The following is a 25144-nucleotide window of genomic DNA, read 5'->3' as shown; positions in this document are numbered from 1 at the left end:
CTCCCACATTAAGCTGACACGCTGTGATATAACTGGAATACTGTTAACAAGGCGGCGTTAAACCCGCCTCACACACTCACTCTGATGCATCATTTGTATTGGACAAGTTTGATATCAGCATGAAGTATTAAGTTGAAACAAGTACATTGTATTTTGTATATTTGTATGCGACAATAATATATTACATATATTGTCCATCCTATTTCACAAACAAGACTTAGTCTCAAGCTTTGCCTCTGTTCGTAAACGCACAATGCGTGTAGGTAATACGTAATCTTTGGGTTTATTGGCACATAATGAACAAGATATCTCCATTTAGGAGTCAAGGGTTGGATTTAAACACAAGCTGGAATATCAGTGAAATCTTGTTATGTCGATCTTCATGGGGGGCGGTGGGGTAGTCTAGTGGTTAAAGCGTCCGCTCGTCACGCCTAAGGCCCCGGTTCGATTCCCTCCATGGTTTAATACGACACATCTCTCATAACCGGGAGAATTGTTTTCGGCACTATAATGTAAAATCGACAAGAGTTGACTCGATATATTTGCAATGGTCACTTCGATTTACTGTAATGTAGGATATAGCGTTGGCCTAGACGACCAAGGTGCCTGAACATGGGTTACACACTACAACTGTCCGTGGTCACGTGGGCTCCATTCTGAGAAAGCCATGTAATGCTGGACGTTCCCTGAGAAGAATGTGGTCAGTAGATATAGGGGTGTATTTTGCTGGTCAGAATGTTCCAAGTATAACCTTCGCATTCATGGTGACGTGTAAGAATGAGTTGCGGGTGCTGTCCACACCCAATGATACCCCAGTTACCGTAGAAAGGCAGTTGTAGTGTCAGCCGAGGTCGTGGATGAATTCAAGTGTTCATATATAAGTAGATAAGGACCAACTCTCAGACTGAGGTATAGAATATGAAGGTTAATAAAATACGATCATGTTTTCTGTGTATCAGTGCAAAGTAATGGTTATAGTTCTACTCGGCATCTTCCCTTACGCGTGTGAGAGGTCTAGTCTACACTTCCGATTGTCAATATATTCGACTGTGTTTTTCAAAATTAATTCGATTGTGAAAATTGTAATTTTTGATAATGGCATACAAATAACACCAGGGTCACTTAGAGGCGGCAGATTTTGTTGGGAGTGTCGTAAATTTTGGGCCTGTGGATAGTGATTGTATGTGCGCTTCTATGGGTGTGAGGCGGTGTCTTCATATTAATGGAATACGGACTGGCTGCATAATTATTTGAATGACCTTTCATTTTGGGATGAAAACAATTCTCAATACTGTCAAGTTGGCATTAACTCACTCTGTGCAGTCCATTGTTTCTGCTCCTGAAAATAAAGTGCTTCGTTGTACCTGAGGTCTTTTCTGGGTATTCAAAATGTCAGCAATGTCATGAGTCAGTGAGGGAGCTGTTTTTAAGATGGCTTTGAACAGTTGTTCTGTATTATCATGGCATGTTATTGTGAGGTAGAAATACCCATCGTGACAATGGTCATGGACATGTTAGGTGAAGAGAGCCTAGGCCTGGTGCAAGCAAACCAAGGATGATAATCTATTGCTTCTTGCATTCAAACCTAAGCTGATTGGATCCTTCCTCCAGGATGTGTTTGTTAACGCACACACAACAATATTCCAGCAGCCTGTAATTTATCATGTCTGGACCAGACAATTCCGTGATTGATATTATGAACAACTGTCTACACGTTTAGGGTATGATGACATCCTTAACCAAGTCAATGAGCCTGACCAACCGTTCCATGCAACTTCGTGCAACCTGCAGTTGCTTGGGACCAATTCGTACCATTTAGGTCTATTTTACTACATGTCATACAATTATCTTAGCAAAAATGAGTAGTGTTGTTCTTTAAACTATGAGGTCACTGTATTGTTTACCTTGCTGTGAGGTCATTGCACTGTATGAAATCAATGAAATATTGCTGCACCTAATAAATTGAGGGGGAAATGCACATTTCTTTAAGATTTGCTTAACATGGAGAAATTACGTTTTCTTATAGATGACCCTGTTATTCGGTTGTTAAATACCATTAATCATACTTTCATGCAAAACTGTTTCCACCCTGAGTGATCTCCTATGCCTGACTATAGGAAAGTGTCAATTTGGTGTGGTAGTTTACAAGTGTACCTAGACAGTTGGATTAACTAAGATTTTAGAAGTACCTTTTGTAGAAAAGTTAATACTCTTACTTCAGACCAATGTCAATCACTGGATTGTCTGGTCCAGACTCGATTTTTTTACAGACCACGGTCATATAGCTGTAATATTGCTGAGTGCAGCATTCAACAACGAACGAACGAACATGAGACCAGTGGACATCCATAACCACAAAACAACAAAACATTTGTAAAATGCTATGAAACTATATTTCATTTTGTTCACCATAAAAAGGGTGATACATGTACAGTACAATATCTGATTCACATAATTTAGTTCACATTAATATGTAAAGCTAAACATTGTATATCAACAAACACTTTAAACTGTCAGTATAAGGAAACACAGGCCGACTCTCGGTAATTATATCAATCAATCTACATTCACATTCAAATCTTCAAATAACATAAACAGGACATCTACCATAAATTCAGCAAAACACTAACCTATATGTCTATAATGTTAGAGGGCTATGCAGAGAGCATCAGCTAAACTGCCACACAAATAATCTGTTTGTTCAGGACTTGTTCAGGGTGCACCATGAAACAATGACGTCATGTAATAAATTACTGCATATTGTACAAAGCAACATATGGTGTGTTATCTTCATCTTCAAGATGAAGACAGAACTGATATGATGAAACTTAGGAGTCAACTGATTCATGTTTATAGTGGAACCTCTTCATCAAGCAGTTCAATAGCGTTTTTCAAAAAATATGATAAACCATTTTCTAGTCAATTAATTAATTTTGTTGAAAATGACAATAGTTTAATGCTTATCGTTTGTTTTTTTGATTCATGTATAACACTGCACTCAGCAATATTCCAGCTATATGATGGCAGTCTGTAAATATTCAAGTATGGACCAGACAATCCATTAATTGACATGAGTATTGATCTACGCAACTGAGATACGATGACATGCATCAACCAAGTCAGCAAGACTGACCAACCGATCCCTTTTATCGCCTCTTATGACAAGCGTAGTCGCCTTTGACCTGAAGTTGTCAATCCTTGACCTGAAGTTATCAATCCTGGAACAGAAATTATCAATCCTTGACCTGAAGTGATCGTAACTTGACCAGAAAAACTGTTGGTTGATACTGTGAGCTACTAGAGGTCCCACTGTATATGAATGTATGAGAAATGTCTTTTTATACTTCAATGCGTAACACAATCTCATGAACAGCCAAATTGACCTACAATTCATACCTGCTTAAAGTGGCAATGAGACATTATACATATTTAAAACTGTCAGTGAAATACATAAAAAAACAACTCTTGCATGACATGGTGGCCGTTACAGATCTGGGCCATTCCACAAAGTGATTAGTGTGCCACGGCTGTTTGTGGATCTACACTGTACAGTGTTCCAAATTCCAAAGTCATGGTGTCCTTGCCATTGCCCTAATGGTAAAGGGCAAAGGGGGTCCCCAGATTCAAATAATACAGGAGGAAATCTCAAGGACCCCAGGTCCCCCTTAATTGTGACCACTGCTGTAGAAGGTGGACTTAGAAAGCTCATAGCCATGATCATCTTATGGAATTGGGCCCCGTTCCTCAAAGCGATCTTAGAGCTACGATGATCGTAACCCTAAGTTAAAGTATGGGACTTACGATCACCTTAGCGCTAAGATCGCTTTGAGGAACGGGGCCCTGTTCCACAAAGCTATCTTATCCTTACGACTGTCATGTCTCCCATGTTCTAAAATAGACTTACAATGTTGTAGCACTAAAACCCCTCTGCAGAATGAGCCCTATTTGAAACATGTCAAACTTGATAATAATGGCAGTTTTCCTAACCAAGCGTGCCACTATCATCAGATAAATTATGAGTTGGTTGCATTTCAAAAGTATTGCACTTGTTTCAATTTGCAGTATAAAAGTATGAAATGTCATACACAACATGATTTCATTAGAGGAACTGGAAACACATTATCATGGTATCACTATAGCCTTGACAGATCGAAATGCAACTCAAACAGCAGAGTGCAGATCTTATACATGCTTGAAACGTACAACAAATTTCATCTTTAAGGATTAGAACTGGCCATGGTTGATTCTTAACAAAATCAGTCACCCAAAATTTTGGCAAGACACAAAAACTTTGGAAGACTAAACACATTGGCAAAAAAACAAAAATGAATCAAACAGAGCTATATTTCTGAAACAAGATCTTGACCTCAAAAGAATTTTTAAAGATTCATTTCATGAAATCTAATTGTTTCTTTTTAATTCTGAAAAAATAGAGGGGGGGATTCTTTTCATGCCTAACATTATAACATAAGAGTCAATGCTTAATGAGAGACTACTTGCAGGTCTTGAGATTGCATCAAAACATAAGCAAGCGCACTTGTTCAGTTCTATGGGGCAAAGAAGGCACTATATACACTATCAAGTTCACAGCTCAAATCACAGTATGAATAATAATAGGTTTTCATTTGGAATTATCATATAAACAATACTTGGTAACAGTGCTTGATTAAGACAATTGTATCCCTATTTCCTCTCAAGGAAGTTTTCCAAATATGGTTAGCTTTTCTTAGGATTGGAATATTGTTTAAAGGCAACTACTTGCTATGGTGTGCTTGGATTTGAATTAATTTATTGGGAATATTAATTGCAGCACCAAGTCATTCAAGGACCAAACCCAAAATTAATATATCCGATATCACTCACAATTTGCACCAATGTATAAGTACTTGAACATGTGAGAATTGGGCAAGGCGTGAAACTATGTCTCAACAGATCATGTTTGTCGTAAACTAGTAATGATATCCCAAACACTGACCCGGTCATCATTAATAGGCTTAGATTTGCTCTCAGGTTTCACTTCACCAACCTTCATTACACACACCCTTCACAACCACAAGTTACAAACTTGGACATTTTAGAAACCTGGGCATGGGTCACCACAATGGAACTTGAAGTGCTCTTCTTACATGGTCCATACTGAACACCAGTTGTACTTGCATCAAAATCACATCCAATGAATTTTTAAGTAAACTTCACAGTGCCTTAGCATCATTTAATCTAATAGTAAAATTCAGTTGCTTCTTTTTAATTTTGTCATTAGGAAGGGAATAGGCTGTATCTACTACATTACTCTGGTGACTCTAATACATGTGACTACTATCTTGACTTGAACTACAATTTACATCAAATAATAATGCCATGGGACTTAAAATAGGTGAAATGCTTCAATAAAAATATGTATTTTACTTCACAAAACAACTAGTAGCTAAACATTGAACTTGATTTTTTTCTATAAAACATACTCTAATTTTGATTAAGTCAGTAAACTGATCTTAAATATACGAAAACAATAAAATAGCTCATTATGCTGTAAAATATTTTACAGTTCATTTCTTAACCAAACAGATATCAATCACCAAGATTAAAACACAATTGTAGCTCAGTTGTACAATTCCAATATAAAGATTGCTAACATTTCTTCAAAAAGACAGTTCAGTCTAAAAGTCAACAAAATCATAAAATCAGACAACAAAAACACATATCAAAATAAATCAACTGACATAGTGAACTTTACACTCTAAAAAATTGATACAATATCAATCAAGTTACAACAGTGTCCGAACAATTCATTTAGTGATGTATGTACAGCATCCATATAGACAGAAACATGAAGAAATGTTTACATGGTTTAAACATGGCATACGGTCCACTCTCTTTATCTCTGGAACCATGGTTACCAGGGTACACATGTAGTAGGAAACTTTCAAAGGAATAACGTCTTTCAACAGTGAGTGAGTGAAGGGTCTAACAGTGCTTTGAATGGTAGTACAAATAGGTCATTGTGTGTTAAATCAATGTGGAGATAAACACGGTGAAACAAAAATGAGGCAGGTCCTAGACGTTTACCATTTTTGTTTAATCAATGAAGTATGGCTCTGAAAGATCATGAAACATATATGGTATCTGAACCTACAACCAATGGATTCAGTAACTGCTAAGGGACACAACTCTGCACAGCACATTGTTGTGCCTTAAACCGCTGGGCCCATTTGCCTTTCCCTGTCTTTAGATCATGAGAAATTATAAGTATTTCATCATATTTGTTTGTATTAGTAAATTCCTGGAACTAAAATCATGTACCGGGCCCTGGTGACCATGGAAACAGTGTGAGCAAATATAAATGCAATGGTTTATAAATATTCAAGCAATGAACCATGAGTATGAAATATGGACCAATATAAATGGTTTTCAACATATTGCCATTACAAGAGAAGTAAGCACAATCTCCAAGGTCATTAATAAACGATATTATCAAAGTGGATAGAACCAAACGAAACTTAAGGCTTGTCTTATCGATTATTGTCAAACCAGGTTTAGGGTAAAATGATTGGTTCTAAGTGAAGACTAAAAAATTTCAAAATCCTTTTCAAAAGACACTGAGATGATATTTGTTGTGGCATAGTGGTTTGATCATATTGCTGGCTTTCACCAAACATTAATACAGTGTCCGGTAAAGAGTAAACAACTTTGAGAATATCATCCATTAACACACAGTCAGTAACAATTCATATTCACAAATCATGATATGAAAAATGGTATTCATGGTTACAACTATGTCCGCCAGTTCTTCAATTTGTTGACCTTGAACTGCTAATTCCACACATAAAGCATGTCAACTTCTGAGTATAACACTGCTGACTTCAAATTGATGTTATGTACAGAAGCATTCCTGTTACCCTGACAGTGAACTCCCACATTGGAAGAAAGCGGTTTTATAGAACATGTATAAGGGGTAGGGAAAGTGAAAAGAATACTCAGTTTTTTTCCAGCAAGTATAACATATCCTCAAAATACGGAGACACCCTGTTAATCCAGACACCAGCTTTCCCAGTGAAACCATCCGGCTTTCATATTAACCAACCATGGATACCATTTTTAATCACTGTTCACTTGTGGTAGTGTTCCCAAATTAATCGTCCAGTGGGAAGGGTTTCCAGTTTAACAGGGTCTGGATTAATGAGGTTTCACTATACTTCATTCTGTATTGACACATAACAAATCATTTAAATACTCGGACATTGTGTCTTTTTCATGTACTATTGTAGTCCACATCATATGGTTTGATCATCTATATAATTGTACACTGGTTTGTTAAAAATAACATGCATGTAAGACATTCACACATTCTTTATCCAAAGTAGTGACATGATATATCTATATATATTGTATTGAGAACAAATCATTGTAATCTATATACCTGTCAGCCCCATCCATTCATGCAAATTTCATTTGAGTTCTTAAAGAGTCCACAAACAAATCTAACTAAATTATCTAGCTCTTTCCGTACCCCAGTAACCACAGTAACTACAAAACCGCTGTCGAAAAAAATACAAATACCACGAGGTCAGTTCAGCACTGGTACAAATCGCAGATCAAATCCTCCAATTGGCATTGACTTGGGAAAAGCCTACAGTCCTTTCAACACATTTCAAACACATGTTTGGGGCATCTTGCAGGTGGTTCAGTTGAATACACCAAGTCAGACGATCATATATGAATATTACTGCTTGATATTTCCTTGACTTACCTCGGCATAAAGTATGCATACGCTACAGTCATAATCGTTTGCTCTGTTGTACCCTACTGACCGTTTTTGACAGTGATGCCACCAGATGAGATCAATTACGACATGGAACATGATTATTAACAGGAGCATATACGTAAAAACTAATCTGTCACAGATCTATGTAAATACATCAAGGCCCTTTCCTCAGCAATCTGTCATAAATCTATGCTTAATGGTGCAACGTCAGATTTCTATGTCTATAGTTTATTAATATTTTGCATATTTTATTAACCAGTTGAGAAATAAGCACAATTGTTTCCTGTTTACAAACTTTCATTCAAGGACACTTGCCACCTATGGCAGTGTCGGGACTTTCAAACAAACTCTCAACAGGAATCCAGAATTCTAAACTGGCAGTCAAATTGCCCCGGGGGAATACTGTTATTTTGTTCAGAATTGGGATTTTCTTTAAAGTCCTTAATTTCTTAAATTCAGAGGTGTTTTGAAATTTGAGAGAGTATTCAATGCAATATCACAAAATAAATTCCGATTTGGGAATTTTTTAATGACATTCGCTGCAAACTGAAATAGGCAGGTCAAGATAAATCCTTGCTGTCATGCTAGTATATATTTTACTAGGTATTTTACATAGTCACCATGATTGTATGGAAAGAAATCAATTCCAATGAATCACCAGTGATGTTGGGGTATGACAAAACAGGCTTTGAAATCTGACATTACACCTTAAAGTTTTAGTTACGCCAGTCGTAGCACGATGATGGTTTTTGCGAAACACACCCTGAGCTGTACGCCATCTCGTGAACTGACAGACATATTCGTACGATCAGTGTACACAATGACAGGATGACAATATCTGAGTCACATGAACTGCTACATGCTATTGAAAGGAATCTCAGTGTAGCCGTAATCCTCAGGTTCTGTCTTGATGTGGACAACCTGAGATGAAGCATTGTCTTCTGTCGTCTTATTGGCTGAGCTGTTATCCAGCATTTCATTGGCTGAGAAGGAGGGATACTGCCAGGTCTGTGAGTTCCTGTCATTGGTCAGGTTGGGCTCCTGCAACTGCTGTAAGAAAGATCCCTGGGAGTACATCTGCCCTTGGTACATCGGCTGCGCTGACGCTGGGTAAAAAACTGCTGTTGTGCTTGGCAAAGTCCTTCCCATATCATCTTGACTTGTGGATTTTGTGCCGTTGTGGATGGTTACTTGACCCTGTGCGCTACTCTGCCCATTTGGCTGGGAGTATATGTGGGCATTCTGATACACTGGCATCATTTGATTGGACATGGGAACCGCACAAGCAGCAGATATCGGAGTGCCGTACGGCTGTCCGCCATACTCACTCGGATCATATGGCTTTTCTTGCTTCACGGCAGACCACATCCCATTAGCCATCTGGCCATGACTAGTTGGAACTGGAATGTTCTGGGACTGACTAGTTTGGGATTGACTTTGGGCTTTACTTTTCTTGCTCTTGGATTTGGATTTTGGTTCAGCTTTTGGTTTTGGCTCAGTTTTGATAGGATTGCCATCGGCATCAAGTTCGACTTTGGGCTCAGTTTTGATCTTGAGTTCCAGGTTAGGGAAACAGACTTCAGATTCGTCGAGGATCGGTTGGTCTCCTCGACAGTGGTCCCTCAACTTCTTCAAGGCCAGGTAGAATGGGACTTTGTCAACAGCTCTTGGCAGCTGAGCACACCGAGCACTAGACGAAGGCATTACATATACCATCTGAAAACAATGGACATAGCATTATGGTTTGATATTTATATACTTATCCTGCATTACCATGATTACACATGATCTAATTTCGTGCTGTTGAACCAAAACAAATTGCACAAACATGCCTACCACCAGGCATCACGTGACTGCACACGACATCCTTTTGCTGAGTGAATCAAGCACATGCCAAAGAAGGTTCTTGGTCCTTGCGAGAGTAGGGATGATTGTAATGAATGATATATATATAATCAGATATTGATAAATTTTTAACTGATCCTGCATTACACATAATTCAAATTTATTCCCATGGGATGGTTGGCAAACCTTCAAAGTTATTTGAGGTGAAATGGGGTTTAAAATCGCGTCCAAAATTATTGTATATATACAGCGACATGCTTGCACGTGTGTGGGGGTGTTGGGGCGGTTGTTGGGGCTGCTTGTTCTAGTCAAGACTAATGGCGATTTTATAGTGCTAGCCCACTGAGATACGATGCTGCAGTTTAACATGAACATCCAACTAAGACACAGTATACTGACTTCGAGCAGACCAGGCCTTGTTTAAGCCCCTTAATGCGCCACACAGGGTAACAACAAGTACCATCTTTTAACGTATTTTGGTATTACGCAGAGGGATTGAACCCTGGACCTTCTGCTCCCCGGACGGATGCTCTACCACTAGACAAAATCGTAAACATGAGACGTTTCACCTCACCTCGACTGCCACTCGAGTGCAAGTGTTAATGTCAACACTATTCAAGGTTTGGGAGATAGCACAGGATAGTGCCTGGTAGTACACTATCGGCGGAGACGTCTTAGGTCTGCAATAGCCGTGCTACCACCAATGGCCAAACTGTGTATGCCTTTTAGATCCCCTAAGACATGTCTTGCTTGATAGTGGCTTGCGAAGTGGCTTGTGTCAGATTTCCCCAAACATCCTTAATTGAAGTGACAGAGCAGTTGCCATGAAGCACCATCGTCAATGCTAGTGCTCTAATGTTAAGGGGATTGTTTGTTTGAAGTGGAGGTAGAATCGCTCCTCACAGATGGTAACAGTTGTTATAGACACTTCTGACGAGCAGCAAAGTGAAGTCAAAATAAATAGGTACGTCCTCATATGAGTTGATTTAGTTTGAGTGAGGTTGAGATGATAATGGTTGGACACTAAAACAAGGAATTTGTTCACCAGGAATTTAGTTTGGCTATAAAGTCCCAACAGATGCTCAAATGTACAACACCATGATGAGACTGGACCAATGGCGGGGGCATGCAGTTCACCTAGACATGAAGTTGTAGCAAGTGCTGTCAAAAATCCTTGACACACACTCTGGTGGTGCCGACACCAAGTTTTCATAAGGTGCCTGGTGAAAGTGACATAGTACAAAGTTAAGGTCCAAAGCAGGTGAACAAAATTTCTGCTTGTTGTCTTCAAGCTAATAGGCCTTTAACATAAGCTGGAGTTCTGGGTTACATGAAACTTCCTATCACAAGGGACAGTTAAAACTGAGCTGAAGGTGATCGCGATAGTTCCCCTTCCCCTTCAGATGACGTGTCCGATGCAAGTACACTAGGAGTGAGTGAGTGAGTATGTTTTACGCCGCTTTTAGCAATATTCCAGCAATATCACGGCGGGGGACAACACAAATGGGCTTCACACATTGTACCCATGTCGGGAATCGAACCCGGGTCTTCGGCGTGACAAGCGAACGCTTTAACCACTAGGCTACCCGACCGCCCCAAGTACACTAGGAAGTGGGCAATGAACTGCAGTACATCATCCACAGGGGACTTGTCATGGCGCCAACAAAAAGACTCAAATTTGTCATCATCGAGGCCTCTAGTGGAGGGACAATGTGCGACCCCAAAGCGTTAAGTCCTGTGGCGAACGCCAGGGGTAGAAGTACCTTGACCTTGTGCCACTGTTTCATCAAGGTTGTGTATTGAGTGAAGCAGTCCCTCCCTGGGGAGTGGTGATGTTTATAATGGAGGTGCTGTGTGCAGATGTAGCCTGTACCCATGATGTAGTGGGTTGGTTACGTAGGGCTTCCCAAAAAGAGGCCAATTCCGGGGGAGAGAGTCCCCAGTCGCTGGCGGGCCATGCTTCATTTAAGGTCACTGCTTGACTGCGGGCACTTACATCTGCTTGCACCAGACTGAAGGGTTTACCTTCCCACGAAAGGGCTGGTTGCTGCCCTGAACCCTTCGGGACCGAAGTAGAATGCTTTCTGTTGCTTGTAGGTGCCCAAAATGACAAAATTAGGCATCATCACCCACCCCCTAAGCAAATCATCACTTATAAGACGTTTGTTTATTATGAATATAACACAGCCATATCTGTACAAAGGACAAGGAAGGGTGAGAGCTTCTCTGGACAGGACTTGCTTTCTCCCTGCAAGGACCTTCTTTGGAATGTACTTGATTTGCTCAACAAAAGGATGCCGCGTGCAATTTGGGTCATGTGATGTGTGGCGAAAGGTATGTTTGGACAATTCATTTATGGAAGTGGATGAGAGATCTCTGTTGGGTATTACGTCTCGGTTTAACAGCAACAGAGGTAGGATAAGTTAAATGTCACATTTTTATGGGAAAATATTCAACAGTGCAATAAGTGGAATTCAAATACAGAATAACAAATACTTGCATATCACTTTAATAATCACAAGTCTACCACAGGGTTGAGAGGAGGAGTTGAGCTTAAACATGTTATGAACAGGATCTTAAGTCACATCACAGCGTGTCAGCTTATTGTGTGAGAGAAGTTATTTTCATAATGTTCTAGGATCTTAGAAAAAGTTGACAACCAGTTATAGAGCTTTTCATGCCTACTGGTGGCAATGAGCACACTTTTCAAGGCCACAAGTATGACCAAAGTGTGCTTTCAAACAGTTATTGGGACATTCTTACTTACTTTCATTGTCAGAATGGATCAACTAGTATCATTATTATATGAGGACCAATCGTTTGCTACATGTCATTGCACACATAGTTGAGCCCCTGCCCCTGTATGCCAAGCAGTCCGACTTCACGTCTGGCTGTCCTGACTTCACACCCTGCTCAATACTTACTGTATTTGTTCCTTCTACCGGCTCGGGTTGTTTTCCCAGAATGAAGTTCTTGTGGCCACAGTACACCTCATAAATACCTGCAGGAAAACACCCAAGAGGTGATGAAAGTCCTCAAAGTTTCTCACAATACTACCATGATTACCGTGCATGTTCATATCAAGCTCAGTTTGGCCAGAATTTTGCTTGATTTGTGTTCAGATTTCTTTTCATGAACATAACAATGCAAAAGCAGAGCTTGATTCAAGGTACTTGACTTAACTTGCCTCGGGTGCGAGTTGACATAAAAATCAACTTTTTGAGAGGCATTTAGAAGTTGGAGTACTAAGTAAGGATAAGATATACGGATGAACAGCTTCTTTATTACAATTAGGAGCAACGATTCGGTGTAGGTTCTAAAACCATTATCAAGCAAGTGGGACACACATGCTAGATAATGGGGTTAGACCCTACACCGAAATAAAGTAGTATAAATATTGAAAAGAGAGCAGATCTCTGATGACTGAGTCATGATTTTACATAAATGTATGACATATTGCTGTAAAATGTAATAGGACCACGAGCACATAATCCTTAAGTACCCCCAGTTTGATGACGTAAAGCCCAAGAAATAGAGGTATTGAATGTTCAAAGATCAACATTGTGTGGAAAAGTTAGTGTGATAAAAATTTGAATTCTTTTGCCATTCACATGGTGCATGTAGACATTAATATTAGTGTTGCCCTTTTCAATAATAGCTTGCACTGGTGCATGTTTTATATAGCTAAATGGTGTCCCTCTTGCAATGGATAGACATTTTTTTTTTTAAATTGCTTGTAAAATATTTCCTAACTTCTTGCACGGTTACAGTGTTGTTTGAAACTAAAATCCACTTCCTTAAATCTAAAGAACAGACATGATGGATCTGTAACCAGGTAGATATATTTTCTTAAGATGGCCTTAAACCATTGCTGATTTGAAAAGTTTGGCAGCACAAGTCAAGGTAAGTTGGCAGTCTTGGCCAACTATACCCAAAATGATAATCATGTTTGTTTGTTTGTTGTTTAACCCCGCACTCAGCAATATTCCAGCTATATGACAGCAGTCTGACAAAATTAAGCAAGTCTGGACCAGACATTCCAGTGATTGACATCATGAGCATCAATCCACACAATTGGGATACAAAGACATGCATCAACCAATTCAGTGAGCCTGACCAATCCATCCCGTTGGTCACCTCTTATGACAAGCATAGTCGTCGCCTTTTACAGCAATTATGAATTAAAGACCTATTCTAACCCAGATCTTCATGGGTGGATAATCATTTACCTTGATTACAAAGAGTTGAGAAGGTTACAACTATCTGCTGAGTAATCAGTTTTCAATGCTAAGGTCATAAATAATCAAAAACCTTAATGTGATGATGAGATAAACATACTGTATTGTCAATGTAAGCTGTTACCTGTAGATTTGATGGCACTAAATTGAATTTGGCTGCAAATGTGCAGCATGAGATTTCAAATGTTAAATTTATCACACACGGGTAACCGCCAAAGACAGTAAGTGATCTTCATTCTACCATGATGAAATCATATATCGAATTTATGCGACAGGCATTCATGGCTTGTAGCACAGCTACTTCGTTATCACTCAGCTGTCAAATCAGGTATTTCAGAGGTGGTTATTGTGATTTGAAATCTTTAAAATGACCAATTAGCATCAAATTTCTACCAAAATCATAGTAAAAAAATGAACTGATTGCTACATGATAAGTAGAAATCTATTCCCTTTATGATAAGTTACCTTTTCCATTAAATGCTGCAATCTTCGGTTTGTATTTCTGTAGTTTCTCCCTCAGTATAGTGGCTCCCTCCTTGATTTCAGTCCTGCAACAACATGCCCCTACTGTGTCAGGATATAACGTGGGAGGAAGCATTCATGGCTTCGGGGATGAGACCCAAAACAAAGCTGGTCATATTATCACAATGGTGAAACACATATACTAACTTGATGTTGACAGACCGTACCTGGTGCAAATCCTGGGATTGTATAATATTGTGTTGGGTAAGTGCATCAGGTTTAGCCTATTAACAGCATACTGACCTTCCTGACCTCCAAAGTCAGTAAGTGGTAGGTGATAAGTCTTTTAGAAACAAAAGCACTGACGAAAATATCCCGTATTAACCAGAATTACTGAACAGAATGATGTCCAACAGCTGTTTATTATTCATGAGAAGATATCTTTAGAAAGAGAGTTATGTCCCCTACCTCTTCAGATCTGCACTTCCTCTTGTGGTCCTAGCACAAATATTTGTGAAGCCAATGCCGAAATTTTGAAGTTCATGATCCTGGTAGGCATTCATGGGTTCCGGGATGAGACCTGACAGGAACAGGCATTTCCCTGCGAGAAGAGGAAGGTTAAGTCAGGCGTTCATAAGTGGTTTGTATGTATTTTCTTGTAAAAACATCCTGTTTCTGTTTCATCTAGACTGTCAATTATATTATGTGACATTTAGATTGACAGATATTCATACCAGTAATTAAATGCTGAAGGGGTTTGATTAGGTTTTGTTTCAATTGCTTGGGGCAGGCATATGGGATTATTGTAGTCCTTATTTTGTTAAATTGTTTTTTGAATTCAATGATGAAATCAATTTTAACTAAACATGATAAATATTGAAGTCCTTCTGTTGGTCCTTGTATCTGGGGAAACCAGTTACCACGTCTAACATGTCTACAAAGAGGAATCACATTTTATCCAGTTTTGTACCCATGTGGATTAGTAATAACATCTGCCTGAGGCCGAACATGGTCTCTGAGATGGCCTAGATATATCCCTATGCTGAACATATCAGATGTCACAAGTCCACATGCACACAGATGTACCTAGCCTCAGTCCTGTGATGTATCACTAACCATTGCTAACTATCAGAGAGTCTTACATGCATTATCATCAGATAAACGAGCCAAGTGAGCACTATGTCAGTAGGTACTGAGAAGAGATGGATTCTTTGAGTTTCATGTTCTTTCAGTGTACTTACCAATCTCATTAAAATCAGATCTTAGTTCTCGCTACCGCTAAACAAAGATCTGAAGACATCCCATTAGATGTCACGTCAGAACGACCTTTCATCCAACCAATCAGTGCATCGCTTACAAGATTATGAAAGTGACAATCAGAATGTGATTTCTAATCATGCAATCTCGAAAACATTAACATGGGGTATTCCGAACGATAGTAAGGGGTTTAACGACTGAGTCCTTACAATCTAGACCATCTATTAGCCATTCCAGAATATTATTTTTGTTCAGGTTTCAAATTTGTCAAAATATGTTTCGAAGCGTAGTCGCCAATTTGAAATTTGTGCCGTAAAGCACGAGAAAGCTGCCCTCTGACTGGTCATTCCATTGGTCAGTCAAAGTTTGCCCAAGGTCGGTCTGACATGACCCGTAATGTGATGTCCTCAGATCTTTGTTTAGCGGTAGCGAGAACTAAGATCTGATTTTAATGAGATTGGTGTACTTACAGAAGTGGTTTCCTGGCCCAGCATAGTGATGTCCGACGTAGGCAGCAAACAGTCCTGGGTTGATTCCCACCTGGTGAGAACAAGTGGGTAAGTCATGCTTAACACCGTTTTGAATAGAATTCCAGTCATAAAACGGCGTGTCAGCTTACTGTGGGAGGAAAGCCCGAAGTGATGCATGCCTCAGGTGCTTACTACTTTGGTGCAACCCATGAGCACAGGTATGGTGCTGACAAACCAAGAAACATTATCAGGGTGAACCGGGATTCCAGCAGTCATAGGTTTCTGGTGTGCACAAGGGACACAACTCTGCACAGCTAATTGCACCCCCTGGTGAAATGAATGCATCGTGAGAACAAATAGCTCATACCACTGGAAGGCTAGAAGTAATACACTTTTATATAGATACATAGTTTCAAATCAGTCCTTGTCTTCTGAGAAATGTCAACTGGTCTAGCAAGGAGAGCTTGTGATTGCTCATATGAAAGGAGTAAAACTTGCTAATAAGGTAGTAGTCTGGGACACAGATTGTAAGACATTCAATACGTTATGCACATGACTTAAAGTTAACAAAACAAATTTATAGAAGTAAGAGTAAAAACAAAGTTCAAAAACAATTGTTTGACACAGTCAATGTCAGTGTCAGAAGAAGCCTGTGTGTCTGTCAGAAGTCATATCCAAAACATCAAAGTCAAGTTCAAGGTTACAACACCCATCATACATCAGCGATTTACCTAGGATTCTAAACTAAGTGCCCTAGGCAGGCAAATTGGGGAAAAAATGTTTTTTAACTTTTGGGGGGGGTTATTTTGAGAGGTATTTATTCATCATATTGGGTTGGGAGACCCAACATTAGCAGTGTTCAGAATTAACCATGCGAGTCAAGGGGTCCTCATCATATTCCTAATGTTGAAAGTTTACGTTTCATGGGTCCCTAATTCAAAAACTATAGGAGCAACCTTCAAGGAACCTCATTAATTTTTAACACTTATAATCAATTTTTAATAGCATCCAATCCACCCCTTCTCTTACAATGACAATGTCCAGATTCTCCATCAAGTGATCTGGCAACAGCCTCAGAACCACCTCTTCCTCAGGCATGCCGTTAAAGCGGTCACGTTTCTTCTTCACTGTCAGATGCTCTGTAATCTTCTCTTGTTTTAACTTCTTCTTGGGGGCTTTCCCATCTTCTCCTTCCACAACCTGTGTCCTACAAAGCCAGTACAGAGACAGTGAGTGAGTGAGTGAATATTGATACTGATAACGATTAATCAACTTTCTCCAATAGGTTACAATGTTGGATGCTTGCAAATATGCAATATGTCACACAATCCGGACAGAATAATTAAATTTTGGCACAATATAACATCTAATGTAACAAATCATGTTATAACAGGTAATTTGAAAAAGCTTTTAGACATGTCTAGAAGACCCTTCAAAATATGAAGAAAAAAAAAAATTAAAATGGAAGTTAAAGAGAAATTCTCAAAAATACCTTTCCCTTAGTAACCTTTTGTCAAAATTATAGGAAAGATACCATTGTTGGTGTATGCTTAAAATTGAATTTTTTTCTTATATCCTTGACATCATGAACGTGACAATATAAACATGATAAACGTAACAAAAATCATACAGGAAACATGTAAATCATATATCACCAATTTCAGCTGTTGTTGAAACAAGGAACTGAACTCAAAAACAAAGCCTACACTATTCATGATTCCTGACGACTCATCGGCCAACATTATTCAGTTAACAATTCCATACAGACAATGAGACATATGCCATGATCTATCCTTATCCATCTCTCACTTGTCTTGGGGTTCCTTCTTAATCTTCTTCTTCTTGGCCTTGGCCTTGGCAGGAGGTTGAAGGTCAATGACAGGTTGAGGCTCCTGAGGCTCCTGTTTGATGGGCATGGAGTCTGGGAGCTGCTGGAACCCCGCAGGGAGTTGGAACTGAGCAGGCGTGCTGCAATAGTCAAACATCATACTACTGTATGCTTTGACCATAGCGCCGGGAGGTCCCGGCCTCATCAGGTTCATGGGCAGAGGGTTGGGTAGCTGTTGGAATCTGGCTGGGAGTTGGAACTGGGCTGGGGTACTGCAATAAGTATACGTCAAACATGCTCAGACTACACATGCTACATCAATGCTAGGTGAGTGAGTGAGTGAGTGAATAATATTAGGCGCAGTCAGCACTATTACACCTGAAGTGTTTGAGCCAGACTATGTCTATGCAAACCAGAAGATAACTGGAGTTGTAACAGTCCATGTCATCACTGTGAGATGCAGCATTTTCAATACATACAACATGAGACAAAACATGCTATGTATTTATCATGTTTATCTGTCTATTTATCAATCATTGTTAGTCGATAGTTGAGAATTTGACTTCTAGCTATATCCAGATGGCTACTTCAGTCTGTGACTAGTCATTAGTCCGAAGCCCGAGTCTAGTAAAAGTCTGTTAGGTCTTGTAAGTTCAGCTACTGAACATTATTCAAAGTAGTAGTCTAAAATGTCTTTTTGGCACAGCTGCAACTTATTCTTTGTTTCTTGCTGAAAATGTGGATGGTCATTCCAAAAACAATTATTCCTCTTCAGCAGCCATTGTGACTGCTAAATTCCCATTTAATCTACCTCTTGCAAACAAGACTGAGCATGTTGAGGAACAAATTTAAGTGATCCTACTGCTTTGAACAACTTTAGTTTAGTTCCTTGTAGATGGTCAAGCATAGATGTAAATAGATGGCCTGGATCCATTTCCCCTGGCATTTCTTGAACCTTGAGTACCTGGGTGGGTGCTCACTGCATAATCTTTCATTACACACACTAGAGACAAAACACCAGAGAAACAACTGTCAACACTACAATGCACTGTTACTCATACAACAAGTCACACAGACAGCATAGGTAGACATAAAGAGCAAGCTATCTGATTCTATTTCCATGCTTAACGTGAAAATCTGTTATTTTCAAACAAAATGACCAAATTCCTTCAAATCTGAAGGTGTAAAACTATAAACATGATAAAGAAAATGTAGTTCAGATTTCCACAACAAATCTCACTTGATTGATCATCACTTTGCAGAGGACTAAAACTGATGAATGTTGCGATATAAGCCACCATGCCACTGGGTCACACACTAAGATCTGATTTTAATGAGATTGGGTCACACACAAACAATTACAGAGGCAAACACAGTGACAACAAAGGATTAATAACAGGGCCATGTGACAAACAACAGACAAGGCAGACAGACTTTTCGTTACAATTCTTTTGCCAATAACATGTACATTGATAATAACAAAGAAATATGCCCTCTTAAAATTTCAGGCCAGTTTCGAACAAGCTTCATTTTGGAAGTCATAAACATCTCCAATCACTACCTTAGCAAAGAATTCTGAACATGAGTGTGGCATAGATACAACATGATATACATTCGAAATCGCATGAGTTAGTCCTCAGTATTTTTAGTCAAATCAGAGGACTGCTATCAATGACGGAGATAAAGATGGAGAAGGGAAGTCTTTAATGTCAATGTGTATGTATTTGAGACAGTATGCCAGGAGAGTATTAGTAATATCGCCACTTGTTTCAATCATAAAAGAACAGTATGTTGATTGAACCACTAACTTCAGTCTCATTCAAACCAAACAATAGAGTGAGTGAGTATGGTTATACGCCGCTTTTAGCAATATTCCAGCAATATCACGGCGGGGGACACCAGAAATGGGCTTCACACATTGTACCCATGTCGGGAATTGAACCCCGGTCTTCAGTGTGACGAGCGAACACTAGGCTACCCGACCGCCCCCCAAACAATAGAAAAAGGTATGGTTGTGAATTGGTCCTTGGACCCATTCCACAAAGTGATCTTAGCACCAAGATGCTTGTAACCCCCATACTTTAACATTGGCACATGGTACTCATAGATATCATACATGATCGAGTATGGTGGGGATGGTAAGCTGATCTTATGACAGCCCAAGTGCCTGTAAGCATGTAGGGAGTAAAAGCTACAGAAAAAGATGCAGAAAGACAAGATTGGGCTAGTCATGCTCGTAAAATCGCTGTCCATTGGCACAGATTGTATAAGATCTGTTTAATACTGATGGATCAAAACAGACCAGGGCTTGATTAAAGGAACTCTATTTAACTTGTACTCAGTGCATGTTGACATGGAAACCTAGTGGCACCAGACAAAACCATAACATGACCAAAGTTGAAACACAGATGCATAAACTAGTCTAAATAAATAAAATCCCAGATCTCTGATGACACGGTCATCATTTTACATAAATTATTGATCTATTGCTTCAATTGCAAAGCGTTACAGGAACATTTGCACGTAATCTTGAAGTACCAACAGTTTGATGTCAAACACATGGGATTAGTGATGTAGTCTGGTACATGGAACTTAGAGGCATTGAGTGTATTCAAAGATTGTTTTTGTGTGGAAAAGCAAGGGTTAGTCACACACAAATTGTAAAATGTTGAACTTGCACTTGGTGCATGTAGATTTAAATATTACGTTGCGCTTTTTAATAATAGGATGCACTGGTGCATGTTTTGTATAGTTAAATAGAGCCCTGCAAACAGTTCTGGGTATCTTTTTATACATAAATATTAATCCACTCATGACATCTGAAATGACCTGGTTTCAAAAGTCTCATGTCACCCTGTCATGAGCCTTGGTAGCTTATACTCACAAAATGGGCACGCTTTCGTCCATGTTGCTATTGTGACCAATACTGGGTAGGGGAATACTGATGTGGCCCAGGCCTTGGGGGTAGGGGACCTGCAACAAAGCACTGCATCAAATGTGTGTCACATGAAAACTTGTCAACACTCTTTAAACATGCTAAGAGAGCACACATCAAGTTAGGAAAAATGCTAAACATCTTGTCACCATCATGTGTCTCATTCACGGAAAGCATCAAAACACATTGACTTTGAAAACATAAAATAAAAATTGGCACTAGTCCTATAGTCCTTGCTGAACTTCCTAATATTTAAAGTACCATAAGGACTAGTAGCAATGTCATTTTTTAAGGGTTTTGCTACTGGCTAGCAATCTGTTATCGCCGAGGACCAATTATAGCCAACTCCCTGTTGCTTGTGATTGAATCTCATTTTACTTTTGCTCAGTCTTGAGAAGAGAGTAATGTTTATCCAAAAATGATTAACAAAACTGACTATTGTGAAGAAAACTTAAAAACAAACCATATAATCACCTTGCTCAAATACAACTTTAGAAGAGACACGCGGGAGGTCACGTGACTAATTCACGCATAAACAACAAAATTCCAACATAATGATGCACATTCAGTTCTCATAGCTCACTGTCATTTCTTCCCCAAATTACAATTCTACAACCTATTTCCTCCTTTTTACCAACAATGCATAACTCTGTATGTATCGCAAAATCCATAGTATTTCATAATATTTCAGAAATAACATGAAAGAAATGGTGATAACTTGTCGATGACCAGTATACAGTCAAGTCTCGTTAATCCGACACTCGGCTTTATCCGACACAAATGATGGGAACCGATTGATTCAGCGCAATTTAGTCCCGTTAATCCGACATTCTCGCACTCCGACTCCGACACACCTAATTTGCAACGAATTACCGAAATCACTCATTAATCAGTCTCGTTAATCCGACACAGTGGTCAGCGTACTCCGTGGTCATCTGCCCGCGAGTACACAACCCCGTGTTTTGACACGCACTGGCTGCAGAGATTAACTTTAACAATTAACACTAGATGCCGGGATCATAAAGAATTTCAAGCTTTATTATAAGAAACAAATGAAATTACACCTCGACAATGTTGATGCTGAAGAACCACCAGCCCTAGACGTCAAGCGAACAGGGGACTTTGAGAAATGTGCCTTCAAAATGTGAGAAACAGAAAACACTGACAGACTATTTTAAGTAGATGAAGCAAGTTGTTAAGACAGTAGCACTTGCATTTACACGAGGAAACACACGGTTATTATCTATCGTGAAGATGTCCGATTTTCGATCACAAATTACTTAATTTTGTTAATCCGACATACTCGTTAATCCGACACAATCATGTGCAACCAACGATGTCGGATTAACGAGACTTGACTGTATGTTATATTAAGGACTAGTGGACTAAAAAGGTTAGTTCCTATCGCTGCAGACATTAATTATGTACAAACAGAGAATAAGTTGGCTTGAAAATAGCTTTGACCATTATTTTGCAATAGAAACTAACAGTTTTAGACCACCAGTCCTTATAATGAGAACATTCAACATACATACTTGTAACATCAGTCATGACTTTCAGTTCTTAATTTCAAACATTGGACTAACCACACAGCTGGAGGATACCATGAATGGGTTTCACACAATGTATCCATGTGGCATCTTCCCGAGGCAAGGGTGTTAACTGACTATAAAAGTCCAGTTTCCACCCTTGCCAAACTAGGCTGAAATTTCCAGGGTCAAATGTAGTGACACCAGTGGCTATAATGAGTTATGTCCCTTCTATGTCCCTCCTAATGGCCAATCAGATTCAATCTCTGATATCACTTGCATTTGCTTCAAACAAAATAATGGCACCCAGGCAAGACGATCTGATCACAAAATTCAAGATCAATATTATTATAAAACAGGTCTTACCCTGAAAATGCATCAAATCACTTGAGCACCGTGATTAAAAACATGAAAAGATTTGCAACATATCTGTCAACGACCAGTACACATGCTTTGCAAATCCTGCAGTCGACCGATATCTAAATAGACATGTCAGTCCAGCAAAATTTAAACTCCAGAATTCAAGCCTAGTTCGACAAGGGTGGAAACTGGACTTTTATGGTCAGTTAACTCCCTTGTTTCAGGAAGATGCCACGTGGGGAATCAAACACTGGTCTTCAGCATGATGAGCCAACACTTTCATCACTAGGGCGGTACAATTCACCGATACCAAGATATCATTGATACTTAGGTACACACGATACTTGACTCATCAGTTTGTGAGATCGCAATACACTATAAATAGAACAGGAACTGATAGCTACCTCCATAATGGAAGAAGTAGCATCACAGAACACAAGGACGGAGGAAACGCTGACTAACTGTTAAATAAATAACCATCCCTTCATAAAAACTGTTTAGTTCTTGTGGTTTTCTTTGTTAAACTTTTTGAGATAACAATAAATAAATGTATGAAGAAAGACGTTTTTGAACTGTATTTCAGTGATTTCATCATTTCTTACTATTCGATGTGGTGTATCTTGATACAAGTAGTATTGTCAGTCTGTATCGCGATACTAATCATATCACAAGTTACCAGGCAAATCAGCTCTATTCACCACTAGGCTACATCACAGCCCTTCAGTGATCAATAAGATGAACTTTGATTGTGATGTGCACTGTATGATGATATTCACGATGACATTTAACATGTTTATTTTGAATCATTATTATCAGTCGTAATGATTTCCAAAATCACAAGTATGCCATGATCATGCTTACAACTAAAAATGGATGAGCAAAATCTCCAAGGTAACTGGTTACTGTAACCAGAATTATGATTTATTTCAGCCTGTGCCAAACATGTCAAATCCTACTTGGTCAAATAAGGTGTTTCACAATTTGCTATGGTATCAATAATCATGACCATACTGAACAGAAAATGGACAATGATTTACCATGTTCACAAGACCTACAAAATAAGTGTGGAGGAAACACTCCAGATGCATGACATTTGTCCATTATAGGACATTATTTTATGTCTAGACATTATAGAACTGCTCCTTTACCATTATCAGTGATTAGTATTACAACAAAGGGATGGCAGGTCAAGAGACTGAAATTCCCAGGAATTGGTGAAAAGATGTGTAATGAGCCTTCCTTTAGCTGTTCCCGAACTTATGTCCATGGAATTCTATTGTACTGACTTGAATCATACAGTGTGAGTTTATTACTTTTTATTCAGATTGTAATAAAAAAAAAAGACTTCAAAGTTTAGGTACACATAGAAGTGGAAATTAGGTTACAAATCATCCCAGAAAGTGATGTCCTGATTGAACAAGAAACGTGAAACCAGAAATGTATAATAGTAGCAGTCTTAGTCCTGGATCAGTGACAGTTACTGCTTGGTCCAAATTGCTCTAAAACAAAAAGTTGAGCTGTACGGTACACAAATAAAAGCAATTTCGGTGTAAATTCTATCCCAGTTTCTATGTATAATTTCATCAGCAAATGCTAATTAATATGGTAGGACAGGTCTTGGTGATTAGGCCTAGATCTACGACCATTAATATTTCTCTAGGGCCTACAACGTGTCGGCAAAATCGGCAAAATGACAAATTCAACTCGGAAAATATCAAAATTTGATTCCTTGTGCCTAAAAGAGTGCCAGCAACGACAACTTGATGGGAATCGAATCTGTCGTTTGATATAGCATGGCAGTTTTGATGTTTAAAAAATCGAACATGAAATAATAACCTTCCATAATGAAATGTCAGCGGATGATGACGATCTACAAAAGGTTTCGATGATATGACATTTGTTGTAATTTTCAACCAGCTCTACTCTGCGATCGCGTTGATGCTGAGCCGAAAGGAAGAAGCATCGGGGAAAGAGAGCGTTAAAGATAACGACGATCAATAGCATTTACCGCGGGAGCCTCTAGATGTACCTTCAGTGAGATTTTTTTCCAGCTTCAGCGAGCGCCAGTTCACTCCATGTTGGCTTTGTTTCGAACAGATGCCCGATTAAGAAACTTCCACTGATTGGCCACAAGGATTACAAAGGATCCAATCATGTATAGCTTTACAAAACAGTAAATCGCCATTACTCCCTTTGCGCATGCGTTGAAAAAGAAAATGGCCGCGCCCATGTAGCCATGCACGAAATCCATGTTTACATAATGTAACAATGTCAACTGATAGATTTATTCGATCTTTTATAGACAAATGGCCCGGAAAGCGACTTTTTGGCATTTATAGATTCCTTCCTTGCTTTTTTATACTTGGAGCTACTGTTGAATTTTCAATGATCCATTGGCAAGTTGGAGAAGTAAACTTTTGTAAGTAGAACAATTTGTTCAATTTTCGATCACATGATG

At 39.0% G+C, this 25144-nt stretch overlaps 1 protein-coding gene and 1 long non-coding RNA gene across 3 annotated transcripts in view; one reads left to right on the top strand and one right to left on the bottom strand.

Annotated features, from left to right (window-relative positions):
- The window catches only part of LOC125383471, a 29949-nt gene that overhangs the window by 3449 nt on the left and 1356 nt on the right, over positions 1 to 25144 (top strand). The window contains exon 2 of the long non-coding RNA XR_007222761.1: positions 16037 to 16117. This is a non-coding gene — a long non-coding RNA (uncharacterized LOC125383471). The remainder of the gene's footprint in view (positions 1 to 16036; positions 16118 to 25144) is intronic.
- Positions 2375 to 24783, bottom strand: LOC124116998 (G/T mismatch-specific thymine DNA glycosylase-like). 2 transcript variants are annotated; one of them, XM_046478663.2, is made up of 9 exons: positions 24716 to 24783; positions 20747 to 20835; positions 17844 to 18002; positions 17064 to 17241; positions 16035 to 16104; positions 14776 to 14908; positions 14311 to 14393; positions 12532 to 12608; positions 2375 to 9478 (listed from the first exon to the last, which is right to left on the bottom strand). In XM_046478663.2, the coding sequence occupies exons 2-9, from the start codon at positions 20767 to 20769 to the stop codon at positions 8618 to 8620; spliced, it is 1584 nt and encodes a 527-aa protein (XP_046334619.1). In that variant the 5' UTR covers positions 20770 to 20835; positions 24716 to 24783; the 3' UTR covers positions 2375 to 8617. The 2 variants fall into 2 exon arrangements, with proteins under 2 accessions (XP_046334619.1, XP_046334620.1); XM_046478664.2 differs by having other exon boundaries at positions 24695 to 24777.

This window comes from Haliotis rufescens, unplaced genomic scaffold, assembly GCF_023055435.1.
Source record: "Haliotis rufescens isolate VD_foot unplaced genomic scaffold, xgHalRufe1.0.p SCAF_23, whole genome shotgun sequence".
Taxonomy (NCBI): domain Eukaryota; kingdom Metazoa; phylum Mollusca; class Gastropoda; order Lepetellida; family Haliotidae; genus Haliotis; species Haliotis rufescens.
Note: the sequence above shows the minus strand (reverse complement) of the source record. Positions and strands in the feature narration are given on the sequence as shown.

Bases quoted from the DNA above. Each gene is read 5' to 3' on its own strand.
- LOC124116998 (XM_046478663.2), bottom strand. From the start codon at position 20,769: ATGGACGAAAGCGTGCCCATTTT. The intron at 14,909-16,034 runs GTAAGTACACCA...CTCTTCTCGCAG, and splicing joins TGGGCCAGGAAACCACTTCT to GGAAATGCCTGTTCCTGTCA. The intron at 12,609-14,310 runs GTAACTTATCAT...GTTTTCCTGCAG, and splicing joins TGCAGCATTTAATGGAAAAG to GTATTTATGAGGTGTACTGT.